The 20385-nt window shown below is 65.4% G+C and overlaps 2 protein-coding genes across 5 annotated transcripts; one reads left to right on the top strand and one right to left on the bottom strand.

The window, feature by feature from the left end:
* Window positions 1-5576: 5576 nt before the first annotated feature.
* On the top strand, window positions 5577-20023 carry CRYBA4 (crystallin beta A4). Of its 4 annotated transcripts, XM_090063775.1 has the most exons (7): window positions 5577-5707; window positions 11729-11788; window positions 12104-12222; window positions 12311-12452; window positions 12745-12887; window positions 13003-16095; window positions 16359-20023. In XM_090063775.1, exons 2-6 carry the CDS (start codon window positions 11750-11752, stop codon window positions 13148-13150), a joined length of 591 nt encoding a protein of 196 aa, XP_089919901.1. In that variant the 5' UTR covers window positions 5577-5707; window positions 11729-11749; the 3' UTR covers window positions 13151-16095; window positions 16359-20023. The 4 variants fall into 4 exon arrangements, with proteins under 4 accessions (XP_089919901.1, XP_089919900.1, XP_089919899.1 ...); XM_090063774.1 differs by lacking the exon at window positions 5577-5707 and having other exon boundaries at window positions 7697-11788; XM_090063773.1 differs by lacking the exon at window positions 5577-5707 and having other exon boundaries at window positions 11648-12222; window positions 13003-14972; window positions 16010-16095.
* CRYBB1 (crystallin beta B1) lies at window positions 5818-7675 on the bottom strand. Its single transcript, XM_090063776.1, is given in 6 exon segments — window positions 5818-6000; window positions 6238-6384; window positions 6386-6426; window positions 6538-6679; window positions 7079-7197; window positions 7429-7675. Coding segments are annotated over 6 exon segments (873 nt in total). The 5' UTR covers window positions 7672-7675; the 3' UTR covers window positions 5818-5819.
* Window positions 20024-20385: the final 362 nt, after the last annotated feature.

Below are 20385 nucleotides of genomic sequence, written 5' to 3' on the forward strand. Positions count from 1 at the left end.
GCAGCTGTTGATGCAACAGCTCGTGGCGTTCTCGAGCAGGTTCGTCGCATGAGCTCGACGAAAGGCCCTGTGGGTTTCTTACCGTTTCGGTGTGACACCAGCCAAGCCTGGCTGCCTCCTGCCAGGAGAGAGGCAGCTGAAGCAGTTGACGTTCAAAGCCTCTGGGTTGTCATCTCCTTCGTAGTCTTCTTAAAAAAAGGAGCAGGCACTGCGTTACGGACCTAGATGGAGGGAACCCAGCAGATGCGAGTGTGGGGCAGTCCGATAACGTGGCCTGTCAGCCAGTCTCCGAAGCAGACACACGGGCCACGGCCGTCTCTTGCCCTCGGCGCTGGAGCCAGCGTGTGGCCCCTAATGCTGGGGAAGTCACTGATACCTGCATGTCCCTGCTCAGGTGGTGGCACCAGTCCCAATCCTCCCTGCCCCCCGTTCCCGAGAATTCAGGCAGCTCCGAGATTTCTGGGTTTGCTTTGCAGACAGGATCCTGGAGCATGGAGCAAGGCTCCTTCTCACTTGGATGCCATCTACCTAGACAGAAGGAAACATCCTTTTGCCATGCCTTGGGCTCGGAGCGAGCGAGACAGCCACAACCTGGGAGCTTTTCCAGAGCCATCCTTGTCCCAGAGTGGCATGCCGCTTGCTTTCACCTGATGCAGGTTTGTTTGCAGATCCAGCCACCCCTGGGAAGCGGTAGCAGCCAACTGGAGAGAGCAGCAAGTGTCCGAGAGGGCAGGGCAGGGTTCATGACCCTAGAAACACTCTAGAATGACAGTCCAGGGAGAATTTTTCCAGACCAAAGGGACCGTGGAGACACGGGAGTCTCCATCCTCATCCCACTGCATACAAGCAGCCGACCCCGCACTCCTCCATGGCCGCCCCAAGGAAGGGACGGCTGCTACCGCAATCCCCTGGGTTAACCGATGAGAGTGATGGGTGTGCCGGGGCAGGATGCTGGCGCCATGAGAGAAGCATCCATCTGGCAGGCCAACTGTATCCCGGGTGCAATCGCAGCTCTACCGAAGCCCCCGGCCCTGCTCACATTCCCCAGCCAGAGTTACCAGCCCAATGCAAAAGCGTCCACTGCTGCACATGCAGCAAAAGCTCCCGTTGTCGCCCCCACGTCCTCACTGCTCCGCAGCCAGCAAGAAGTGCAGGGCAGGCCTCAGATGGCAACGCCTGAGCTCCAGGAGCACTATATTTATACTGAACGGGACCTGCTGCTGCTACGAAACCCGGTGGGAAACCCGCTGTCCGCAAACCCTGAACCGGCACCAGCCTTGGCCATCGGCTGCTGAGTCCATCACCGAAGATGACCCTGGGAGACATGTGGCCATCGCACAGCCAGACGCGGTGATCCCTCAGCCAAGAACCCTCTTGCCCTTACAAGCCTGCGCGGCACATGATGGTCTTTACCATGGGCAAGCACCTGTGCCAGGAAACCCCAAGGCCCAGTGTATGCTGCACTGTTAAAGGAGAAACACGGCAAACCGAAGACACGCTTGCGCAGAGCCTGTGTGAATTCAGAAATGGGGAAATGATTCACAGCAAAGCCACCCAGACGGGGGTACTATAAAAAACCTTTGGCTCGGTCTTAGGCTCTGCAGAGACAGAATTCGAAAAATGAGGAACCAAGGAAAAGTCCCAGTGTCTCGTTTCTGTCATTCCCACCTCATTTTTGAGGCAGAGGGGTGGTGATAATTTATGCCCTGTGATGACAAGGAGGAAAGAAATCAGGAGCGAGCCTAACCCGAGGCTAAAAGAGGACAAACCATGGGTCTGACTCGCATCCTTCTCACTCCTCGTATCCACCACAAAGCAATGGCTGGAGCAGTGACTCAGCCCGGACCCCGGGCACAAAGCCTTCTGGAAATCCCATTCAGGAGGAAGATGGTTGCGCATCTGTGCAGGGAAACCCCCCGGGGACACAGCTGATGCCGAGGATGGAGGTACGTTTCCCATCCCCTTGCTGGGAGCCCAAGCCGACAAATCGGAGAGAAACAGCGAGACCCCCCAACCATGCAGAGCTGGTGCTGGCTCACTCCAGTCACCCCTTTACTCTCCCTGTTTTTACCCCAAACGCTCCCTTGCTGCTTGCCGCTGCATGGGATGCTAGCACCAGATACAGGCTCCTGGGATCAGCAAAGTCACCACTGGCAGAAGTGCTTTGACCTGTGCCAACATCTCCTCCCAGTGCCCGCTTGAGCCTTTAAACAGACACTCCATTGCAGGACGGCGTCAAGAGGCTGGTCACTGCGGGTTGCAGCTCGTTTCTAACAAAGAAGCAGGAGCGCTTCCTTCCCAAGACTGCAAATTACAGCTGCTTGCAGGTCCCTTCATCATCCACCCAGTGCCTAATCCCCGTGGGCTGGGTGCTACCAGGGCAGCTGGAGAGCGACGCCAAAGGGAGGCGTGGGCCTGGGTGGACGTGCTCTGGTCCCACACTACTCAGCCACACCCGGACCCCGCTGACCCCCTTGCTGTTTGCTCAAAGCCTCCCCCAGCTCATTGGACACAGGCAGGGACAAGCGTCCTGGCAAGCTGCAGCACCCTCCAGCCACGCTCAGGGGTTGGGGTGATATTCTGTGTCCAGCCCCACTCTCAGGGCCTGGTTTTCCTTTAGGTACTGTGCATCACCAGGCATGCTGGAGATACAATCAGCTCCTGGATAATAACCTCTCTCTCTTCTATACATATATATATAATATATAAAAATAACAACAGCCTGGCCTCTGGATCTGTGCATGGGGGGGGCATACTTCCAGGTCTCCGGTCCCATGACCTCCAGCAAATTGCACCGAGTTTTGAATCAGGTGGCAGGGAAGACAACCCGCATGTACACAACTGGCCACTCGCGTGCTGTCAGCTGCTTGTGCAAGAGAAAGGTGGTTTTGCACCCCCAAGGCAGCTTCCTGAGAGCGCTGCAAAACACGCCGCGGTGTCCTCTCCTCTTCCGCAACGCATGCTCCGGGAGGGCCTGTTCGGGTCTGCCCAGAGCAGGGCAGGGGTGAGCTCCCATTTCAGCGCCCGGCCTTGGGATGGAAACTCGCCGTGCACTTACGGGAATTCAATGCAAACAGTGCTCAGTCATGCCAGCGACGGCCAAGGCCCAACACCCTGCACCTCACCTCTGGCACTCAGGGAAGGCTTTACGCCTTAATATGATATGTCCTCCCTAAGAGGTCTATATTGAGCAGATTCTTTTTGGTATTGGGTGGTGGAACCGGAGCGTGCTCCATTCACTCCATGCGTTGACCTGGTATTGCAGTGCTTCCAGGACCGGTGCAAAAAAACAGAAAAAAAAAAAAAAAAAAAAAAAAAAAGCTTTACGCCTTAAACCCGAGAGCCCCTCGTGCAGCGGGGTAACCCACAAGCCTCAAATGACACAGCTATCTCCTCGTTTCAGCTGTTAGGTACTTAAACAGAGCACAGGTAACCACAAAGCAAGCAGTGGGCTGGAAAGACGCCAAGCACATGCACTCAGGAGCTCTCTCTTAACTGATTTGCAGATAAATTATGTTTGTTCCAATACAAGCGATCGGCGATGGCTCCTAACCCCAGTAGCCTCAAGACAGCTCTCGGAAACTGCCAGCTCTGAGCTTTCACCTGCATTTTGACTATGGAAAGAAATACCGGACCAATTCTGTTGTCAGAAAGATGCGGCAGGGCAGAGAGTTTTTTAACCCTATGGATTTGTATTTGACATCTCCATCTTGTGAAGCAGGCGTAGGTGTCTGTACACCTAGCAGGGCTCATATTGCACTTCGACCCTTAAAAGGATCTCGCGGCTGAGAAGCGCGGATCCAGGGCTTCAAAGCCTGCCGCTGGGCTTGACCCAGAGGGCCCTGGTCAGGTGGGCACCCCTGGCCAGATATGCACGGCTGCTGCAGCCTGTGAACCCAGAATCGCTGCTTTAGAAGCACCTAGCAGCAAAACAACCCACGTTGCAAGACACAGGCTAATCCAGTCCTAATCCTTTTATCCCGTGTTCCTGGCACAAGCGCTGCCAGAAAGTGCCGCTCGTGCCGGGAGGAGTCTCCAGGGGCCGAAGAGGACCAGAGCAATCCCAGCGCGTGGCCCCGCGGCGGGCCTGGCGTGCGCGCAGCGCGGCTGGCAACCATCCCCTCGCCGAGACGCGCCTCCAGCCTAGCACAGCGCATGGGCGCTCAGGTTTTGTTTTGAGCCGACTCGGCCACGAACGTAGCCCGACAACCCCGGGCACCCCTGGTGCAAGGGCAGGGGGCCGAGCGCAGGCGGATCTCCCGGTGCCACGGCTCTTTTGCGAGGTCACGCAGCTCCCGTCAGCTGCCCGACAGCACTCGAGGCCTGCGCGCGTCTGCCAGGGCACGGCCGGACCTCGGGCGGGAGGCGGACGAGGCTCTTTCCTAGCACGACGCCAGATCCCAAACCGCGACGGGTGCCAACGAGGCCGGCCGCTGCCCCGTCCTGGACAGCAGAGCGTCTCTGCTGAGGAGGGCAGGGCGGGCGCGCCCCTGGTGCCACACACCCGGCTCGCGGCCTCCAGCCGTGCAAGGGGGAGCACGCGAGAGAGGCGCGAAGGCCCCACGGGGAGGTCCGGCCCCAAGCCAAGCACGCCCCAGGCGGAGGGGCCGCGCAGGGCAGGCGGTGGGGCGGGGGAAGGGGCCGGGCCTGCCCGCGCCACAGGTGCGGCTGTCTCGGTGCCGAGCCACGCCTGAGGTGACGGCCGGCTGCGGGGTCCCCGCGCGCACCGGGCCCCGCACCCACGGGGCTGCCCCGCCCCCGCGACGCGCTCACCGGCTCCGGGCGGTTGCAGCCGGCGGCCCCGATCCCGCCCCCGCCCGGGCAGCGCCGGACGCGGCGACGTCACGCGCACGAGGGGCCGCGATCCCGGGCGGGGCGGGGCGGGCGCGCATGCGTGCGCAGGGTCTTCTGTGCGTGTCGGCGCTCTGCTGTAGGCGCGCGCATACACATGCACACGTGTGTGGGAGCGCAGGCGTGGGCTGCTGCATGCACTTGCGTGTGCGCTCCCATCTGCATAGGCGTGTATTCCTGCTGCGTGCGGGGCTGCTCGGCCAGGGCTGAGCTGGCCCCTCTCCGCGGGGGCGCTGCCGCCCCCAGCCCGGTGCGCCCTGGCCCTCGGGCGAGCGCCCGCGTGCCGCCAGCTCTGCCCTGGCGTCCGCGCCGGATGACGGGCGGGGGAGGAAGGCCCCGCCGAGGCTCCCCGCCGGCCTCGCCGTTCTGCCAGCACGGCTCCTGCTTCCGCAAGCGCAGGAAATCCTGCTGCCGCCTGAAACCTCCCGCCTGACGCCAGACCCGAGCCCTCGCTCCCGGCTGCCCCCCGTCTCCCAGCCCTGCAGCGATCCCCCGTGGCCGTGGGCTGCGAGAGTCAGCCGGGGGCTGGCCCTGGGGCGGCAGGGGAAGTCCCCACCGCCTGCGCGGGAGCTTTGATGGTGCAGCTTCGCGTGGCCCCAGCGCAGGAAGCGCGTGGCAGCTGCACGGCAGCAGGATGTGGGCAAACCCCAGGCCCAGCTTTCCCCCCGCAACTCCACCTGCAGCCAAGCTCCGCCAGTAGCCCCCGTGCACCTGCGCGGGGAACGACCCCCGAGCCCTGCCCGAACGAGGGGCGAAGGAAGCCCGACCAGACGCGGGGGGCCACGGGGCTCTCGTGACTCTCTTTAATCTGCATCACAGTGTAAAGGACATCCAGTGGGGGTGTGCACTGTACAAGGCAAGTGCCCGGGGTGCGGGAGCGCGCGGGAGCGAGGGGGGTGCGCCCCCAGGGGAGCGGGAATGTCAAGGTGCTACGTGGCCCGGGGTGCGGCGGCTAGCGGCAAGCGTGCTCAGTTGGAGGGGGTCGCGGGGGTGTCGTAGGCGCCCTTCCGGTCCCAGTGCAGGTCCCTGATGCGGCGGATGGACTGGATCTGGGGCTGGAAGGCAGACCACTCGTTCCAGTGCCGGAAGTCCCCGCGCTCGAAGAGGTACTGGTAGCCCCTGTAGCCGGGGTACTGGTACCCGACCCAGCTGCAAGGGAGAGCAGAGACAGCGTGTCGGAGGCGCGGGGGGGGAATCGGGGCTGCAACCGGGAGCCCCGGGTCAGCCTGGACGGGCCGCGAGACGGCGCGGAGAGCAGGGGTGTCCTGGGAGTCCCCGACTTCTCTTCCCACCGGGGAGCCCGTGCATCTCGCTCCGTCCCCGGGGACCCCCAAGCCAGCCGGCGCAGCACGGCGAGCCGGGGGTCCGCGAGCCGGGGGTGCTTACGTTCCGCTGGACACCTTGACGCTGCCCACGCGGTCGCAGAAGCCGTAGGCCCACAGGCTGGGCACGTCGTCCTCCTGGATCTCCATCTTGTTGCCCTTGAAGTCGGCGGACTCGAACAGGGTGATTTTATGGTCCTCGGCCTCCTGCAGAAGGCAGTGGAGGGGGCAGCCCACTCAGCGTGCACGGGCGCTAGCAGGCCCAGCCGGGGCGGGTCCCCCAACCTGGCGCGAGGGTACCCGGGCTGTGTCCAGAGCCCCGCAAGCCGCGACGGTCACGGCGCTGCTATCCACCACGCCTGGCGGCCCTTACCATCTTGATGGGGCGCATGGACATGAAGCAGTCGCTGCGGTAGCTGCTGGACCAGGTGTCCCAGCGAGGGTACTCGCCCTTCTCCAAGATGAACATCTCCCCGCGCAGATTGGCTTGCTCGAAGGCCACCCAGCTGTGGGGAGGGGAGGCCAGGGTGGGTGGAGGCAGCTGGGGCTCGGGGAGGGATCCCTGGGGGAGCCCCGTTCTGCCACGCCGCTGGGTTATGGCTGTCTGGGGCCAGCCGGGACGCACAGCCTCTGTCCGGCTGCCTTGGCAAGCCTGGGGTCCCCCCGCGTCCGCAGACAGCGCTGGAGACAGCTCTGGCCGGAGGATGCAGGGCTGCGGCAGCGAGGGAGCAGCCTGCACAGGCCTCGGGACGGTTTGAGGCTAGGGGCCAAGCACGGCAGCATGGGTGGGCCCCTGTGCTCTCCCCGGGGGGTTCTGGCCCGGCCTCCTGCGCTGCACCCCAGCCCGACTCCCCTCCCCTGGGTCCTGCCCGCGAGCCCCACAGCTGGATGCGGGTGCCACTCACGGTCCAGAGTTGACGATAACGCTGCGCACCCGGTCGAACCCGCGCTCGCCCAGGTTCAGGCACTCGGCCGTGAACTCCATCTTCTTGCCCTGGAAGTTCTCTTGCTCGAAGACGACAATCTGCGGGGAGCGCTGGGTTGGCGTCAGCACGGACAGGGCTGGACCCTTCCCTGCCTGCAGTGCTGGAGGTGCCCAACCCAGTGCCTCGAAGCTCTGGCTCCTGCCCCCACCTCACGCCCAGCTCTAGGTTTGCACAGGCCAGGCTCCAACCCTGGGACCGCGGGGCAGGACGCCTCCACCCGCCCCGGCTGCAGGCTGGTCCATGACCCCCGTGCAGAGAAGCCCCCTTACCCTGAAGCCTTCCAGAGCAGAGTCTTCTCCTTTGCTGTTGGACACGGGGATGGGGTCTGCGCCGGGCGCCGGGGCTGGCACCCCCTTGTCCTTGTCATCGACCGCCTGGCTGGGGGCAGCGGGCTTGGTGGTGTCGGACATGGCGGGGGCGGCTCCGGGCTGGCGAGTTGCGGAGCAGAGCAGGTTAGCAGGCCAGGGGCAGTTCCAGAGGTGCCAGGCATCGTCCCGCTTGGGGCCTGGCATCCTCCTCCCAGTGGCCCCAGAGCCCAAGCCCCCTCATCCCCAGACATCCTGAGCCCCCCAGTGCTGGTCCTGCCAGGCTTGTGGCCCCTGGAGCTGGATGGGGGAGGTCAGACGTGCTTGGCACGTGCCCATGGGAAGCCTGTGCCCAATGGTGAGCAGCAGCTAAGCCAGGGGCAGAGTGGGTGCCCTGGGAGAAGGGATCCCAGAGCTGGCGTTTGCATTTCCACCCCTCCCCGGGGGCTCTCCTGGGTGACAGCAGAGACACCGTGCATCCTGAGCCTGTCCGGGCTGGGGATCCCGACCTGCCAGCCTCCACCCTGACGCCAGCTTGAGAGCTCCCCGGGCACGCAAGCATCCCTCGGCTACAGGCTCCTTTCCCAGGAGCTACAAACCTCTGCGCCCACATCTGTTACCCCACTAGCTGGGGAGCCTGCAGCTCCTTTCCCCCCTTGCCCCCTTCCATGGGTGGCTGCAGCCTCATGGCAGCGGTGTCCTCCCCGCCCTGCCAAGCGGGGAGGCTGCGAGTGTGCGGAGGGGCGTGAGTGCACGCGTGCATGCATCCCTTCCGCTGGCTGAGAGTGTGGGCCTCGCGCTCCCGGTGCTCTGCCCCTGCCCCGAGCTGGGTCCCAGCCCTGCCCTCGGGGAGCTGCCTCCTCTTACCTGGGCAGCTGCTGTGTCGGGTGGAGGGAGCGGGCCTGTGTTTGGGGGTGCCGCGCGGGCCCCACTTTATAGCCTGGCAAGGCCGGGCCCTGGGCTGGCGCACAAAGGAAGTGCTAGCTCATCAGTGTCTGCCCCGAAGCTCCCAGTCATCACATCTCCCAATACGGGCAGCGAGCCGGAAGCCTGGCCCAGGGCCCCGGCACAGCCGCTGAGCCCAGCATTTCCATTGTGTGCCCCGGGCACAACGGAAAGGCCTGACAGAGACACTTTGCACCCAGCCCTGGAAGCCTGTTCCCCAGAGCGTGGACGCCCGGCCCAGCACACGCCCAGCCCCCAGCACCAGCACCCCCAAGGCCTCTCCTGACCCCGTGGCTCGTCCTCGAGGCCCCTCCATGGAGCTGCGCAGGGCCCAGTCCCATCTCTCGTCTGCCCGTGACATGGAGCCGGGGTTAAATCTTGGCACAGCTGTGCAGAAGCAGGCCCACCAGTGAGACGCAAAGGGTTAAATCTGCTGGGGTGGGTGGATCCCACTCTCCCCATCACTTTCTGTTCTCTAGCAGTCAGCTAGCTGGCTGCTAAACCATTACATCTATGCCACCCTAACCAAAAAGCCGTGTGGTACCAGGTCAAACCCTCTATTAAAGGCACAGGACATCGTGTCATCGCTCTTTCTGCAATCCACCTCACCTGTGCTGTCCGCCAGACAAGGCATCAACTCATGCTCCTTATCATTGATTGCATTGCCCTCTTTTAATTGCACATTAATCAAGTCCCCCATCAGCTGTTCCAGGATCCTCCCAAGGTCCTCTCAGAGGCCTGTGAGACAGACGGGGATTTTCAGTCCAGCCATCAGCTTAACTCTTTTCAGACACCACCACAGCACTGACTTTCCTTCAGGTCTCTGCAACTTCTCTAGTATTTATAGATGCGCTGAAAGTCAGTTGGTCCAGACAGGTCCTTGGCCAGCTCTTTTAAAACTCTTAGATGCACTTGTAGGTGGACCTGCTGATTTAAGCATGCCCTGCTGGAGCAGCTGCTGTTTCACTTCATTTGTAGCTGTACCTGGAACAGAAAGTAGGAGGCTAGCGTATGATGTGACTATAGCATCGCCTCCCAGTCACATATATATATGTAAGTATTGATTGAACACTTCTGCTTTTTCTGCATTTTTATTGACAGTTCTACCAGGCCCATCTCATATTGGACTCAATCGATTCCTAATGTCCTTCAAAACATCTTTTTATTGTCTTTACTTTACTGCCCATAGATTTTTCCTTGCGTCCTTTTCCTTCCCTTATCAATTTCATACCTTTCCCAGCTTTCCATTTACATTTGTGGCTAACCACCCCTTCACTTTTTCCATTCGTTTTATAGATAGTTCTCTGTTTACAGCTGCTTTTACTTCCCTGCCAAGCCAGCCCCGTCTTTTAACCACTGCAGCCTTCTGTCTGAACGGGGAGGGGGGGTTGGCAGCAAATCAAATGTTCTCGAGCAGATCCCAATTAGGCTTTGATTTTTATGTTGACATTTCTGTCTCTCGCTTGGTGCAGCTCATAATTGTTTTCAGCTTTGCTAAATTGGCCTCTTCAAGGCCCTGAGCACACATGTTCCTGAGCTGGACTTTATCCTGTTTGCACATCCGTGTCATCAGGCCGGGACGGCTTGCACCCTGGCAACCACGGATGTCCCCTTCCAAGATCAATTGCCCGTTATCTGTGCAGACAAGGTCTCATCCAGAACACCCCCGAGCTGGATGCGGCCCTGAACGAGGCAGGCAATGGTCACCTCCCCGGGTTAGAAATGCAGGGGGCTACTTGGGTGCTGGCTTTGTACGTGCATCTGAGCCTGCCTGACATTGGTGCTTGTATGCAGGCCCACAAAACAGCAGGGGCAAATCTGGAAATCTGGCTGTCTGCCTTCCCCAGCATGCCCCAGCGCAGAGCCAGACCCGTGCTAATCACTCTAATCCCCCCAAACGCCCCCAGTTGTCTGTGCCAGACGTACAGCCGCCGAGCCGGGAGTTGCTGATTTGCAGCCGAGAGCACAGGTGGAAAGGAGCGGAGGTCGACACACGCCGTCCTGGCAGTGCTGCCCCTCCCGGCACCCCGTGCACGGTCCCACGGGGCTGGGACCTGCCTGCCGGTCTGTGGTCAAAGGGGTGGTGGTGGTGGTGGATAAGACAAGTCCAAGGCAGCGGTCAGTAGGAAGCTCGTGGCTGCAGCAGGGGGGTGTCAGAGCGGTGCCCGCCCCTGCTCCCTGCAGCACTGCGTGCCCGAAGCCCCGGCTGTGCAAGCCAGGCTCGCAGTAATGCCGCCAGGGTGTCTGGACGCTGCCCGAGCAGAGGCTGCCTCCCAGTGTCACACGCAGGGATGGTTTTGTGAGCAGACACTTCAGCCCGTGCAAACCAAATTGGAAAGCCGGGGACCCGGGGTGCAACTCCCGCCCTGCACCAGCCCCTGCTCCCCCCGGCTGTACCCGGGGCCCTGGGCGAAGTGCTGGAGAGACGCATTCGACCCCGGCTCGCTGGCTCAGGGTGGCGGCTGGCACCAGCGGGGAGCACGGCGAGGCCTCGACGCTCACGCACAGCGGCCTGGGGGAGATGCCGGGCTGGGGGCACTTGCCCACCGGCCTCCCTGTGCATCGCTCCTCTAGAGGGTGGCTTTTGTTCTCCACGGGCCTCCCTCCCCCTCCCGGCCCGTGTGCTGAGTTAGGGGTTTCGGTAATGCTCTCCCTGCTCGTCTCTATCTGGAGGCTATATAAACCCTGCCGGCACGCTGCCTGGCCACGTTAGCTCCTCGCGAGTCCGGCTGCCGATTGCCAGGTAGGGCCCGGGGGGCCGGCAGCGCGCTCGTGGCTCTCTGGGGACGCAAGAGCGATGGTTTGGGGCAGGGGCTCCGGAGCCGGACGTGGGGGTCTCGGAGGAGCTGGAGCAGGTGGAGGAAGCGCGGCGCTCCCGGCCTGCATGCGCTCTGCTCCGGGGAGACCGGGGACCGTGCGTGGGAAGCGCCCTGTCCGTGCGGCTGGGCTCGAGGGGGATTAGCAGCCTGGCAGAGGTGGGGCCTGCAGCCGAGTCGCTCTGGCCTCTCGGCCCCCTTTGCGGTCCTGGGCCCTGCGGGCTGCGCCGCCGCGACAGCCGCTCCCACCTGGGCGGAGGGCTGGGCGGTTCCCGGGGGTCCCGGCCTTGCGAGAGAACATGCGGGGCCCTCGGAGCAGCGCCTGGAAAGGCCGGCACAGGGGCATCGATGGTGCCGCTCAAAGCAATGGGCAGCCCCAGCCGCGTGCAGCTGCCCCAGGATTGTTCCCCGGGGAGGAAGTTGCCGTTTGAATGGCCTGGGCGGGGGGGGTCCGAGGCAACTTTAGGCGCTCAGCCAGGGCTCGCGTCTTCTCGCTGCCCCAGGACCGAGCCGGAGGAGCCGCCATGAGCCAGCACTGCACCAAGTTCTCCGGTCTCTGGAAGGTGTGCTGGGCTGGGGATGAAGGTGGGGGGTGATCGTGCTGGGGGCGAGCGGATGCCCAAGCCCCTCCTGTACTGCCAGGGGTAACCCTGCGCATGGGACCACCCCGGGGAGCTCTGACCAGGCCGGCGGGGCAAGGATGCAGTACCCCCAGGTCCCCTCGCAGCCCCAGAGGTGTTGACCCTCTCCCTGCTGGCACGCAGCTGCGGCAGGAGGCTGCGCTGCAAGCACTGAGCATCCGGGGCGGGGAGATGCCTATTGCGGGGTGGGCGTCACGGGGCGAGAGCTGGAGCCCCTGGCCCCGCTCTGCTCCCCAGATCGTGGTGTGGGACGAGAAGGGCTTCCAGGGCCGGCGCCACGAGTTCACCTCCGAGTGCTACGACATCACGGCGTTCGGCTTCGACACCGTCCGCTCCGTCAAGATCGAGAGCGGCGCGTGAGTCCCGCGCGGGGCCCCTGCCCGGGTGCTGTCGGGGGGCGGGATGTGTCCCTGGACATGGACATCCAGCCGGCTCTCCCCGCAGGTGGGTGGGCTTCGAGCACGGCGGCTTCCAGGGCCAGCAGTTCGTGCTGGAGCGTGGCGAGTACCCCAGCTGGGAGGCCTGGAGCGGCAGCAACGCCTACCACGTGGAGCGCATGAGCTCCTTCCGGCCCCTCGCCTGCGCTGTGAGTGCCCCCAGCGCCCGGCTGTCGGGGGAGCAAGCTCTCGCTCCCTGCGCCCAGGCTCGGGCCTCCCCGGGGAGGCCGGGCGGTATTTGCCGGCGCCCGCTTTACTCCAGTGCCTACCCCCCCGCCGGCAAAAGCCGGGCTGCGCTAACGGTGCAGGCATTAACCACACTCAGGCACATCTGCAGGAGCAAATGGGCCTGCCTCGAGCCGCCTCCGGGCTGCTTGGCGGCCCCTGCCCGCGGGCTGGGGGCGCGGTGCCGAGTTCACGCGGGCCCCGTGCTCCCCGCAGAACCACCGGGACAGCAAGATCACCATCTACGAGCGGGAGAACTTCCTGGGCAGGAAAGGGGACCTGAGCGACGACTACCCCTCGCTGCCGGCCATGGGCTGGAACAGCAAAGAGGTGGGGTCCTTCCGCGTCCACTCCGGCGCGTGAGTACCTGCCCGCGGGGTCGTGGCCCGGGGCAAGCTGGGGCAGGAGGGACCCACCACCCGCTCCCCGGGGGTCTCCGCGGGGAGGTGACGGCCCCCTGTGCTTGCTCCCCAGCTGGGTCTGCTTCCAGTACCCCGGCTACCGCGGCTTCCAGTACACCCTGGAGTGCGACTGCCACGGCGGGGACTACAAGCACTTCTGGGAGCTGGGCTCCCACGCGCAGACCTGCCAGGTGCAGTCCATCCGGCGGATCCAGCAGTGAGCGCCGACGCCGCGGCCTCCGCTTTTTCTACCTCCTCCTCCCTGGCCCCGCACGCCGCGTGGGAGCCCGTGGGCTTGGGACCCGCCTGCCCCCCGCGGCTGTGCTCGGAGCAAAGCTCAATAAAGGTGCATTGGCTTCATCCAGCAAGGGGCTGTGTGCTTCACCCAGGGGTGCCGGCATCACGTGGGAGATCTCGGCTGGGTCCCATAGCGGGTCTTGGCCAGGAGCGCGAATTGCCCCGTGCAGCCTTCGCATTGCAGGCCCGCAGCTGGAGCCCGGGATGGGCTGCGACGGGCTCTGTGCGCTGGAAAGAGAGCTGGGTGTCGTTGCCACGTGGCTAAACACGTCAGCCCTGTGCTCAGCTGCCTTCAGGAAGGCAAATGCAGCCCCACGGGTGATTGAGGGGGGAACTGGGAATGCAACAGAAAGTGTCACGATGCCTCTTAATACATCCATGAAGCATCGGTCCCTCGAACGCGGCGCCCGGGTCTGGTCAACAAGGAGGTGGAAGAATTAGAGAAGGGTAACGAGGATGGCGAGCGGCCTGGAGGGGCTTCCCTAGGAGCAGACTCGAGAGGCCAGGCCTGCTCCGCTGCGGAGAGAGGCGCGCGGGGGCAGACAGGATAAGGGTTTGCAAACTACTACGTGGTGAAAAGTGGGGTTTAAAAGTGGGATTCGCCGTCACCCGAACAGGAGGGGTCACAGCATGAAACTAGGAGGCCATCGGTTTAAAACGAACACAAGGATGTTCTTTTTCACCCAGTGTCGAGCTCGTGGCCGCCAGGTGTGGTGGAAGCAGAGAGGCTGGCCAGCGTCACCCAGGGGCTGGACACAGGCTTGGGGGAAAGCGGCATCCATCTCTATTCAGCAGGGGAGCGAGGGGCCCGGCCTCTGAATCAGCCCTCATTAGACCTTCAGTGCTGGAGGCTGCAAGGGGGAGAGGAAGGGGGAAGCCCTGGGCAGACCTGGTCATGCGCCCTTCCAGCCCCGGCTCTCTGCCCCGTGTGACACAGGACCCGGTGTGACCCCGTGCGTGGGACCCTGCTGTTCTTACGGGACCTGCAGCCATGCCAGGACCCGCGCCCAGCGAGTGCAGACGGGACCCGGGCTGGCTCAGAAGGGCATGCTGTCCCAAGGCGAGAGCCTGGGCCTGGCAGGCCCTCTGAGCCCGCAGGACGGGATCCCTGGCGCACGGGGCACGTGCTGGCTGCATTTCCAGCCCCCCGCGTAGCTGGGCCACGCCACGTCTCCACCACCCCTTCTTCTGCAGGGTTGGGGGCATCAGCACCGCACCCCCGTGCGGGCTTGGGTGTGGGGCCAGGCTGCACCCGCCTCTCCAGGCGCTGGCGCATCGCGTGTCTGCAGCCGTGCGGAGCAGGATGCTGCGTGGCTACGGGGCACCCCCCGGACCCCGGAGGGCTGCCCTGGGCTGGGCCGGTCTGCGGGCATTGCCAGCACCCCAGCGCCAGCCCCAGCCGCTGTGGCAGGTGCACGGTGCTGGCTGCAGGAGCAGAAGCGGGGCTTGGCTGTCCCTGCACCCCGAGGGGCAGCCGGGTGCAGGGTAGAGCCCCCGCCGGACCCCCTGCCCACCCGCAGAGGCCGGGCTGGGGCAGGGGTGGGCGCCCCGGGCCCAGGCGGAGCAGCACAGATGGCTCGGGCGGGCGGCAGCTGGCCCCGGCTGCGCGCAGATGCTCCCCCCGGGCTGGGGAAGGCAGGGGAGGGCTGACGGGGAGCCGCAGCAGCCGGGCGGAGCCTGTGCACGGGGCGCACAAAGCCGCTCGCCCGCCTGGCCTGCTCCGCTCTCCCACGCTGCTGCAGCCAGGTAAGGCTGGGCTCGGGCACTGGGGAGCCCGGGGGCAGCAGGCCCCTGCGACAGGTGATGGAGCATCCTCCTGTGGTCCCCAGGTGCACGGGGCTGGACGCGGGGGTTGGGTGGGTGCATGCAGGTAGCGAGGCGGCCTCCTGCCTCTGCTCCCAGCTCCTTTGTCTCTGCATCCAGCGGGGAGGAGGAGGAGGAGGAGGAGGGCGACTTCTCCAGCAGCTGCAGGCACACGGGCTGGGGGATGCCCTTGGCTCCGCCTGCCCCAGCAGGCCGCTACGCTGCGCCCCGGCGCCTGCACCGTGCCCTCCCAACACCCCCAGCCCCCGAGACCCCCTGCACCCTGGGCCCTCTCTCTAGCGATGCTGCCGCAGGCCCAGCCCCAGCCCGGGTGCTCTGCGGAGGGGCTGCGGCTCCGGGGACAGCAGGCTTCGAGCCGGGGGCTCTGGCACGGCGCAGGGGTCGGGAGCCAGGTGGAGAGCCCATCACGGGGCTCAGCGCCCACCGCCCTGGGGTCCATTGGGCTGCGAAGGCTGCAAGAAGCCAGGATGGAGGGTGCTTGGGAGCGTGGCCCCTCCGGCCTTCCTGCCGTGCTAGCAGAGCCGGGCACGGAGGCAGGGAGGGGCCGCGTGGCCGGCCGCAGCCCCCGGGGACACCTCCGGCTCCTTTGTCTCCTGCCAGAAAGCAGCAGCCGGGTGGCGTCCCCCATTTTGTAGCCCGTACATCCGCCTTGCAGCCAGCACGGCTGCACCGCCATCGGCCAGGCGGGCTGCTGCCCCACCCTGCTCGCCCTCCCTCGCACATGCATGCACACACGCATGTGTGCACGCAAGGGTGCGTGTCCAAAACATCGACTCCCTTGGGCACCCTCACGCTGCCCGTGCCCGCACAGGACGGCCTGCGACCGGGCTAAGGGGGGTTTGATGGTGTCCGGCCGGGCGTGGGGAGGCTCTGGCAGGGGCTGGGAAGAGCGGGCACCGTGCCGGAGGAAGGAGTGGCGTGCTGTTCTCTCTTGCTGTGTTGGTTGCTTTCTTTTGCAGCTGCTAATGACTGACCTGAGGTCTGTTCACACGCAGTCCCCGTGCGGAGCAGGGCAGGATGGGGTCACCGGTGCTCAGGGGCCCAGGTAGGAGCTGCAGGAGGGGTGCTGGGGCCCGGGGAGGCCTCGGCACCGCTCCTGCCTGGCGCTCAAGCACTGCCATGGCCTGGGTGAGCCCCTCGGCCCGTGCTGCCCCATCTCCGGCGTCACACGGGGCTGGAAGGGAGCGACTGAGCGGGGTGCGCCTCCCTCCCTCCCGTGCAGCCCCCGGCATTCGGGGTTCGGGAAGTGACCGTCTCGGGGCACAGCTGGGTGCTGGGCCCTGACGCCTCTCGCCTGCCTCTTTGCAGGGCTGAGCCGGGACACGCCGAGCGGAGGCAGCGCCGCGGGAGCGGAGGAAAGCCGGCGCACGCCAGGCCAGGGCTCTGCCGGCCTCTGCTCTCCACCCTGACCCCGGAGCCGGGCGGCTGGCAGCGAGGCGCCCACCCAGGCAGGCGCGCGGCTCCTGGGTGCCCTGGCACACCCGCGCTGGAGCTGGGAGAGCCGGGGGGCGCCCGCAGTGCGCGGCCGGGGGCTCCCGTACTGGGGCCGTGGCGGTGAGCGGAGGGAGGATGCCGGCACCCTCCCTGTGCCTGGCGCTGGGATTGTGCGGTGAACCGGGGAAACCGTGGGGTGCCACAGCTGCTCCTGCCTGCCTGGCACCTCCCCCGCCGTGCTGCAGCCGTTGCCGGTGGGTGCAACGCCGGGCCGCACAAGAGGGGACCTGTCGCCCATGCACTAGCCCCTCCTGGCTCCCCCGGGGCTGGCCGGGTGCTGGGGACGGGAGCTGGGGGTAGGTGGCATTGATGGAGGCTCCTCCAAGAAGCACCGAGCCGGGCAGCAGGCAGGTGCCAGCCGCCCCAAGGAGCTGTGCTCCGCTCTCCGGTGCCTGGGGCCAGGCGTGGGGATGCTCCCCAAACTCAGTGCCGGGGTGCAGACAGCCCCAGCCTGCTGCTCAGGCCCGATGCTGCTACCCGCTGCCACGTCCCGGGTGCGGAGGCTGCGTTGCAGGGGGCGGCTCCACGTTCATGGCTGGCATCAGACACGGTAGCATCAGCAGCGAGTGCGGTCAAACCCCGCAGCGTGGCACTGAGCAGCTTTCCCCCGGACCCATGACGGGACCGACCGCGCAGTGTCTCCAGCCCGATTGCCCCCAGTCCCTTTGGGGGAGGTGCATGCCGTGCGCCTGCTCCTCACCGACCCCGGGGTAGGGGGCACGCGGTGCCCGCCCCTGCCCAGCCCCGATGTGCCCTGCTCCTCCCTGCCCGGGCTTCGGGCTCCGCGAGGCGGGGGAGCTGTGGGATCCAGATGCCGGGAGCCCGTCCAGGCCTGGGCAGCGCGGGGGGCTCGGCGTGCTGCCTACGGCGTGATGCTGCATACGGCTTCCCCAGCCCGGACCGGCATCTTCTCCAGCAGCGGGAGAGCTGCGGTGCCGGCCCGGGGCCCGCGGTGCATGCGTGCCCCGTTATTAACCCACTAACCCACTGAGACGCTGCCCCCGCCGCTGGGATGAACTAACCAACTAACCGGCTCTAACGCATGCCCTACTAACCCGTCTCGTTTCCCCTCCTACTAACCGGGGACCGCGCACGTGGCCTTTAAAGGGGAGCGGAAAAGCGTGGGTAAGTACGCTGGCCAAGGAGGCCCGGAGCTGCCCCGTCGCCCACAGACTCGCCGTGAGCGCGCCAGGCCCTGCCGCGGCACGAGCCGAGGTCGCGGGGAGCTGCGGCCCGGGGGTGCCCGGGGCTGTCGGCACGCGCGGGCGATTCTGTGGCCGAGCCGGGCGTCGGAGGCGCAGAAGCTTTTCAGTTCCTTTTTAAGCCCCTGGCCCTCTCTGCCGCCACTAACACGTCTCTCCCTGGACCTCGACGGACTAACCTGTGCCGCTTTTCTCTCCGTTTCTCTTCCAGCGCGCGCGCGGTGCCCTGCTTCTCTACTAACCGCCTGCGCTAATCTCTCCGGCCGCGCTCCTTTCGCTACTAACCGCTCTCCTTTGCACCTCGACTTCCCGGCGCCGCTCCCCATGACCGGTGAACCATCCCCGCCGGCCTGGTTCTCCGTGCCGCCGGACCGCCCGAGCTCCCCTGGAGAGGCTCGGGGTTTTTAAGCGTGAGGCCGCTGGGCTGATGCTTTTAAATCAAGTTAATAAGGGAAGGACAAGAAAGGATTCACCTGTCATCGGGAACGGGTCCCCTCACCGGGGGCACGCCGTGCTGCTGACCTCTCCGCAGCTGGGCCCCGTGGCCGCAATGCATGTGCCGGCAGGAGAGGACTAACCCTTTGTGGGGGGCTCGCGGTGCTGGGGCACGTCGCGGTCGTTGCCTAACGCCGTCGTGATGCTACTAACATCGGGCCTCGCTGAGGTCCTGCGATGGGGGTCACTAGGTTGCAGCCAGGACGCAGGGCTGAGCCCGGGCGCATCCGTGCACCCACCACAGCAGCAGGCCCGGGGGGAGCGTGGAGCTGGGGTTGGGCAGGGGGCAGAAAGCAGGCAGCTTGGCCTCCCTCTCGCCCTCCGCAAGGACCCTACTAACTGTTTCCCATTCCTTGCAGCCGGCCGCAGCGCGGGATGGAGCCTCGCCCGGCACTAACCTGCCTTGCCTTCCCTTTGCAGCTGGGGGCCAGGCCCGCGTGGCACCGATGCCCGGCGCTTGGCCCCTGCTCCTGCCAGCGGCTGGGGACGGGCACTGGTGCTTCATGGGCGTCTCTGCCGACAGGGCTGCAGTAGCTGGGGAAAGGCCCTGCAGGGAGGGGGGGGTTGCACCGCCTGGCCCCCAAGCTCCCACCTGCCTTGCCCCTTCCGGTGCTGTGGGCAGGCTGTCCTGGGGCAGGGCACATGTGTGTGCACACATGCATTCCCCGCCGGGGCGATGTCACGGCAAGCCCAGCCCTCTCTGCAGCAGGATTGGGGCCGGGAGCGCGGGAGGCGCTTTGCACTTGCATTCGGGCCCGGGGGCAGAAAGGTCCCCCGGATTGTCGCAGGCTCGGGAGAGAAGGGCCCTGGCTGTGCTCCCTCTCCCTCCATGTCCCACGGGGAGTCGGTGTCCTGAGCTCGAGGCCCCCGGGACAGCACAGTGTGCAAGGCCTGCAGGTGTGTGTGTGCATGATGGGTCTGTGTGCACATGGGATGTCTCTGGGCATGTGTGTGCGTGTGCGTGATGGCTGTGGGCATGTGTGCACACGTGCGCGAGCATACATGATGGCTCTGGGCATGCTTTTGTGTGCGATGGCTCTGCTGACACGTGTAACGTGGCTTGGCATGCATGAGTGACAGCTCTGTTCATGTGTGCATGTGTGTGATGGCTCTGTGTGCACGCATACACATGACGGCGGGTGCGCCTGCGTGTGGTGGCTCTGTGTCTGCCTGCGTGCACGTGTGTGATGGTGCCCTCTATGTGCACATCGGCTTCGTGCACGTGTGCACGTGTGATGGCATCATGTGTGCACGCAGGTGTGTGACGGTTCTCTGTGTGCGTGTGCAGTGGTGTCACGTATGCTTGCACAGGGGTGGCAGTCCTGTGTGAGCCGGCGCACATGTGTGTACGTGAGAAGCGCCCCCGTGCGCTTGTGCCTGCGTGAGTGCGTGCATTGGTTGCATGTGCACATGTATGCATCTGAGGGCTCCGCCTAGACGTGCCCATGCATGTGTGTGACGGCTCTGCACGCTCGCGGCAGCCGTAGCTCTCCCGGTCCGTGCTGCAGAGCTGGGCCCTGGTGCTGCCAGCTGGGGTGGAGCCTCGGCCCCTCTGTGGGCGCAGCCCCCCGCCCTCCACGCAGGAGCCCGGCTGGGGCAGGAGGCCAGGGCGGGAGGGGTGGTGCTGGGGCGGCCAGCGGGGCAGGGCTGGCGTGGTCCCAGGGTCAGGCCCCTGGTGCGGTGGAAGCCGGCCGGGCAGGAGCGCGCTGGTCTGCCCGCGTCGGCGCCGCGAACGCGATCGCGCTGTACGGTCCGCTCTCAACATGCCAGTGTGCCAATGCCCGCCTTGCCTCGTGTCTTCGGGGTGCGCCACGGAGGGAGGGGGTCGTGTGCGGTGCCCCCCAGGCAAGCCGTGCCCGATGCCGTGCACGCCCAGCACTGACTCTCCCCTGCAGCAGACGCCTCCTGCTCGGGGCTAGGGAGAGAGCGAGATATTCCCCCTCAGGGCAGCTGTAGCCCAGGCCTCTTGAGTCAAGCCACATGCCAACGAAGGGCACAGCCCCCACCACGCTTGGACAAGGGGCTCCGGGGATGTCGGAGGGCTGGGGGCCGATGAGGGCCCAGGGAGGCAGAGGGCGGGCTGGGGACCGGGTGTCTCCAGCCTGCAGCCAGGGCACGGAGGAGCAGAGCATCGCGGGAGGACA

Source organism: Crocodylus siamensis, chromosome 9 (assembly GCF_052110815.1).
Source record: "Crocodylus siamensis isolate JL-2025a chromosome 9, ASM5211081v1, whole genome shotgun sequence".
Classification (NCBI taxonomy): Eukaryota; Metazoa; Chordata; order Crocodylia; family Crocodylidae; genus Crocodylus; species Crocodylus siamensis.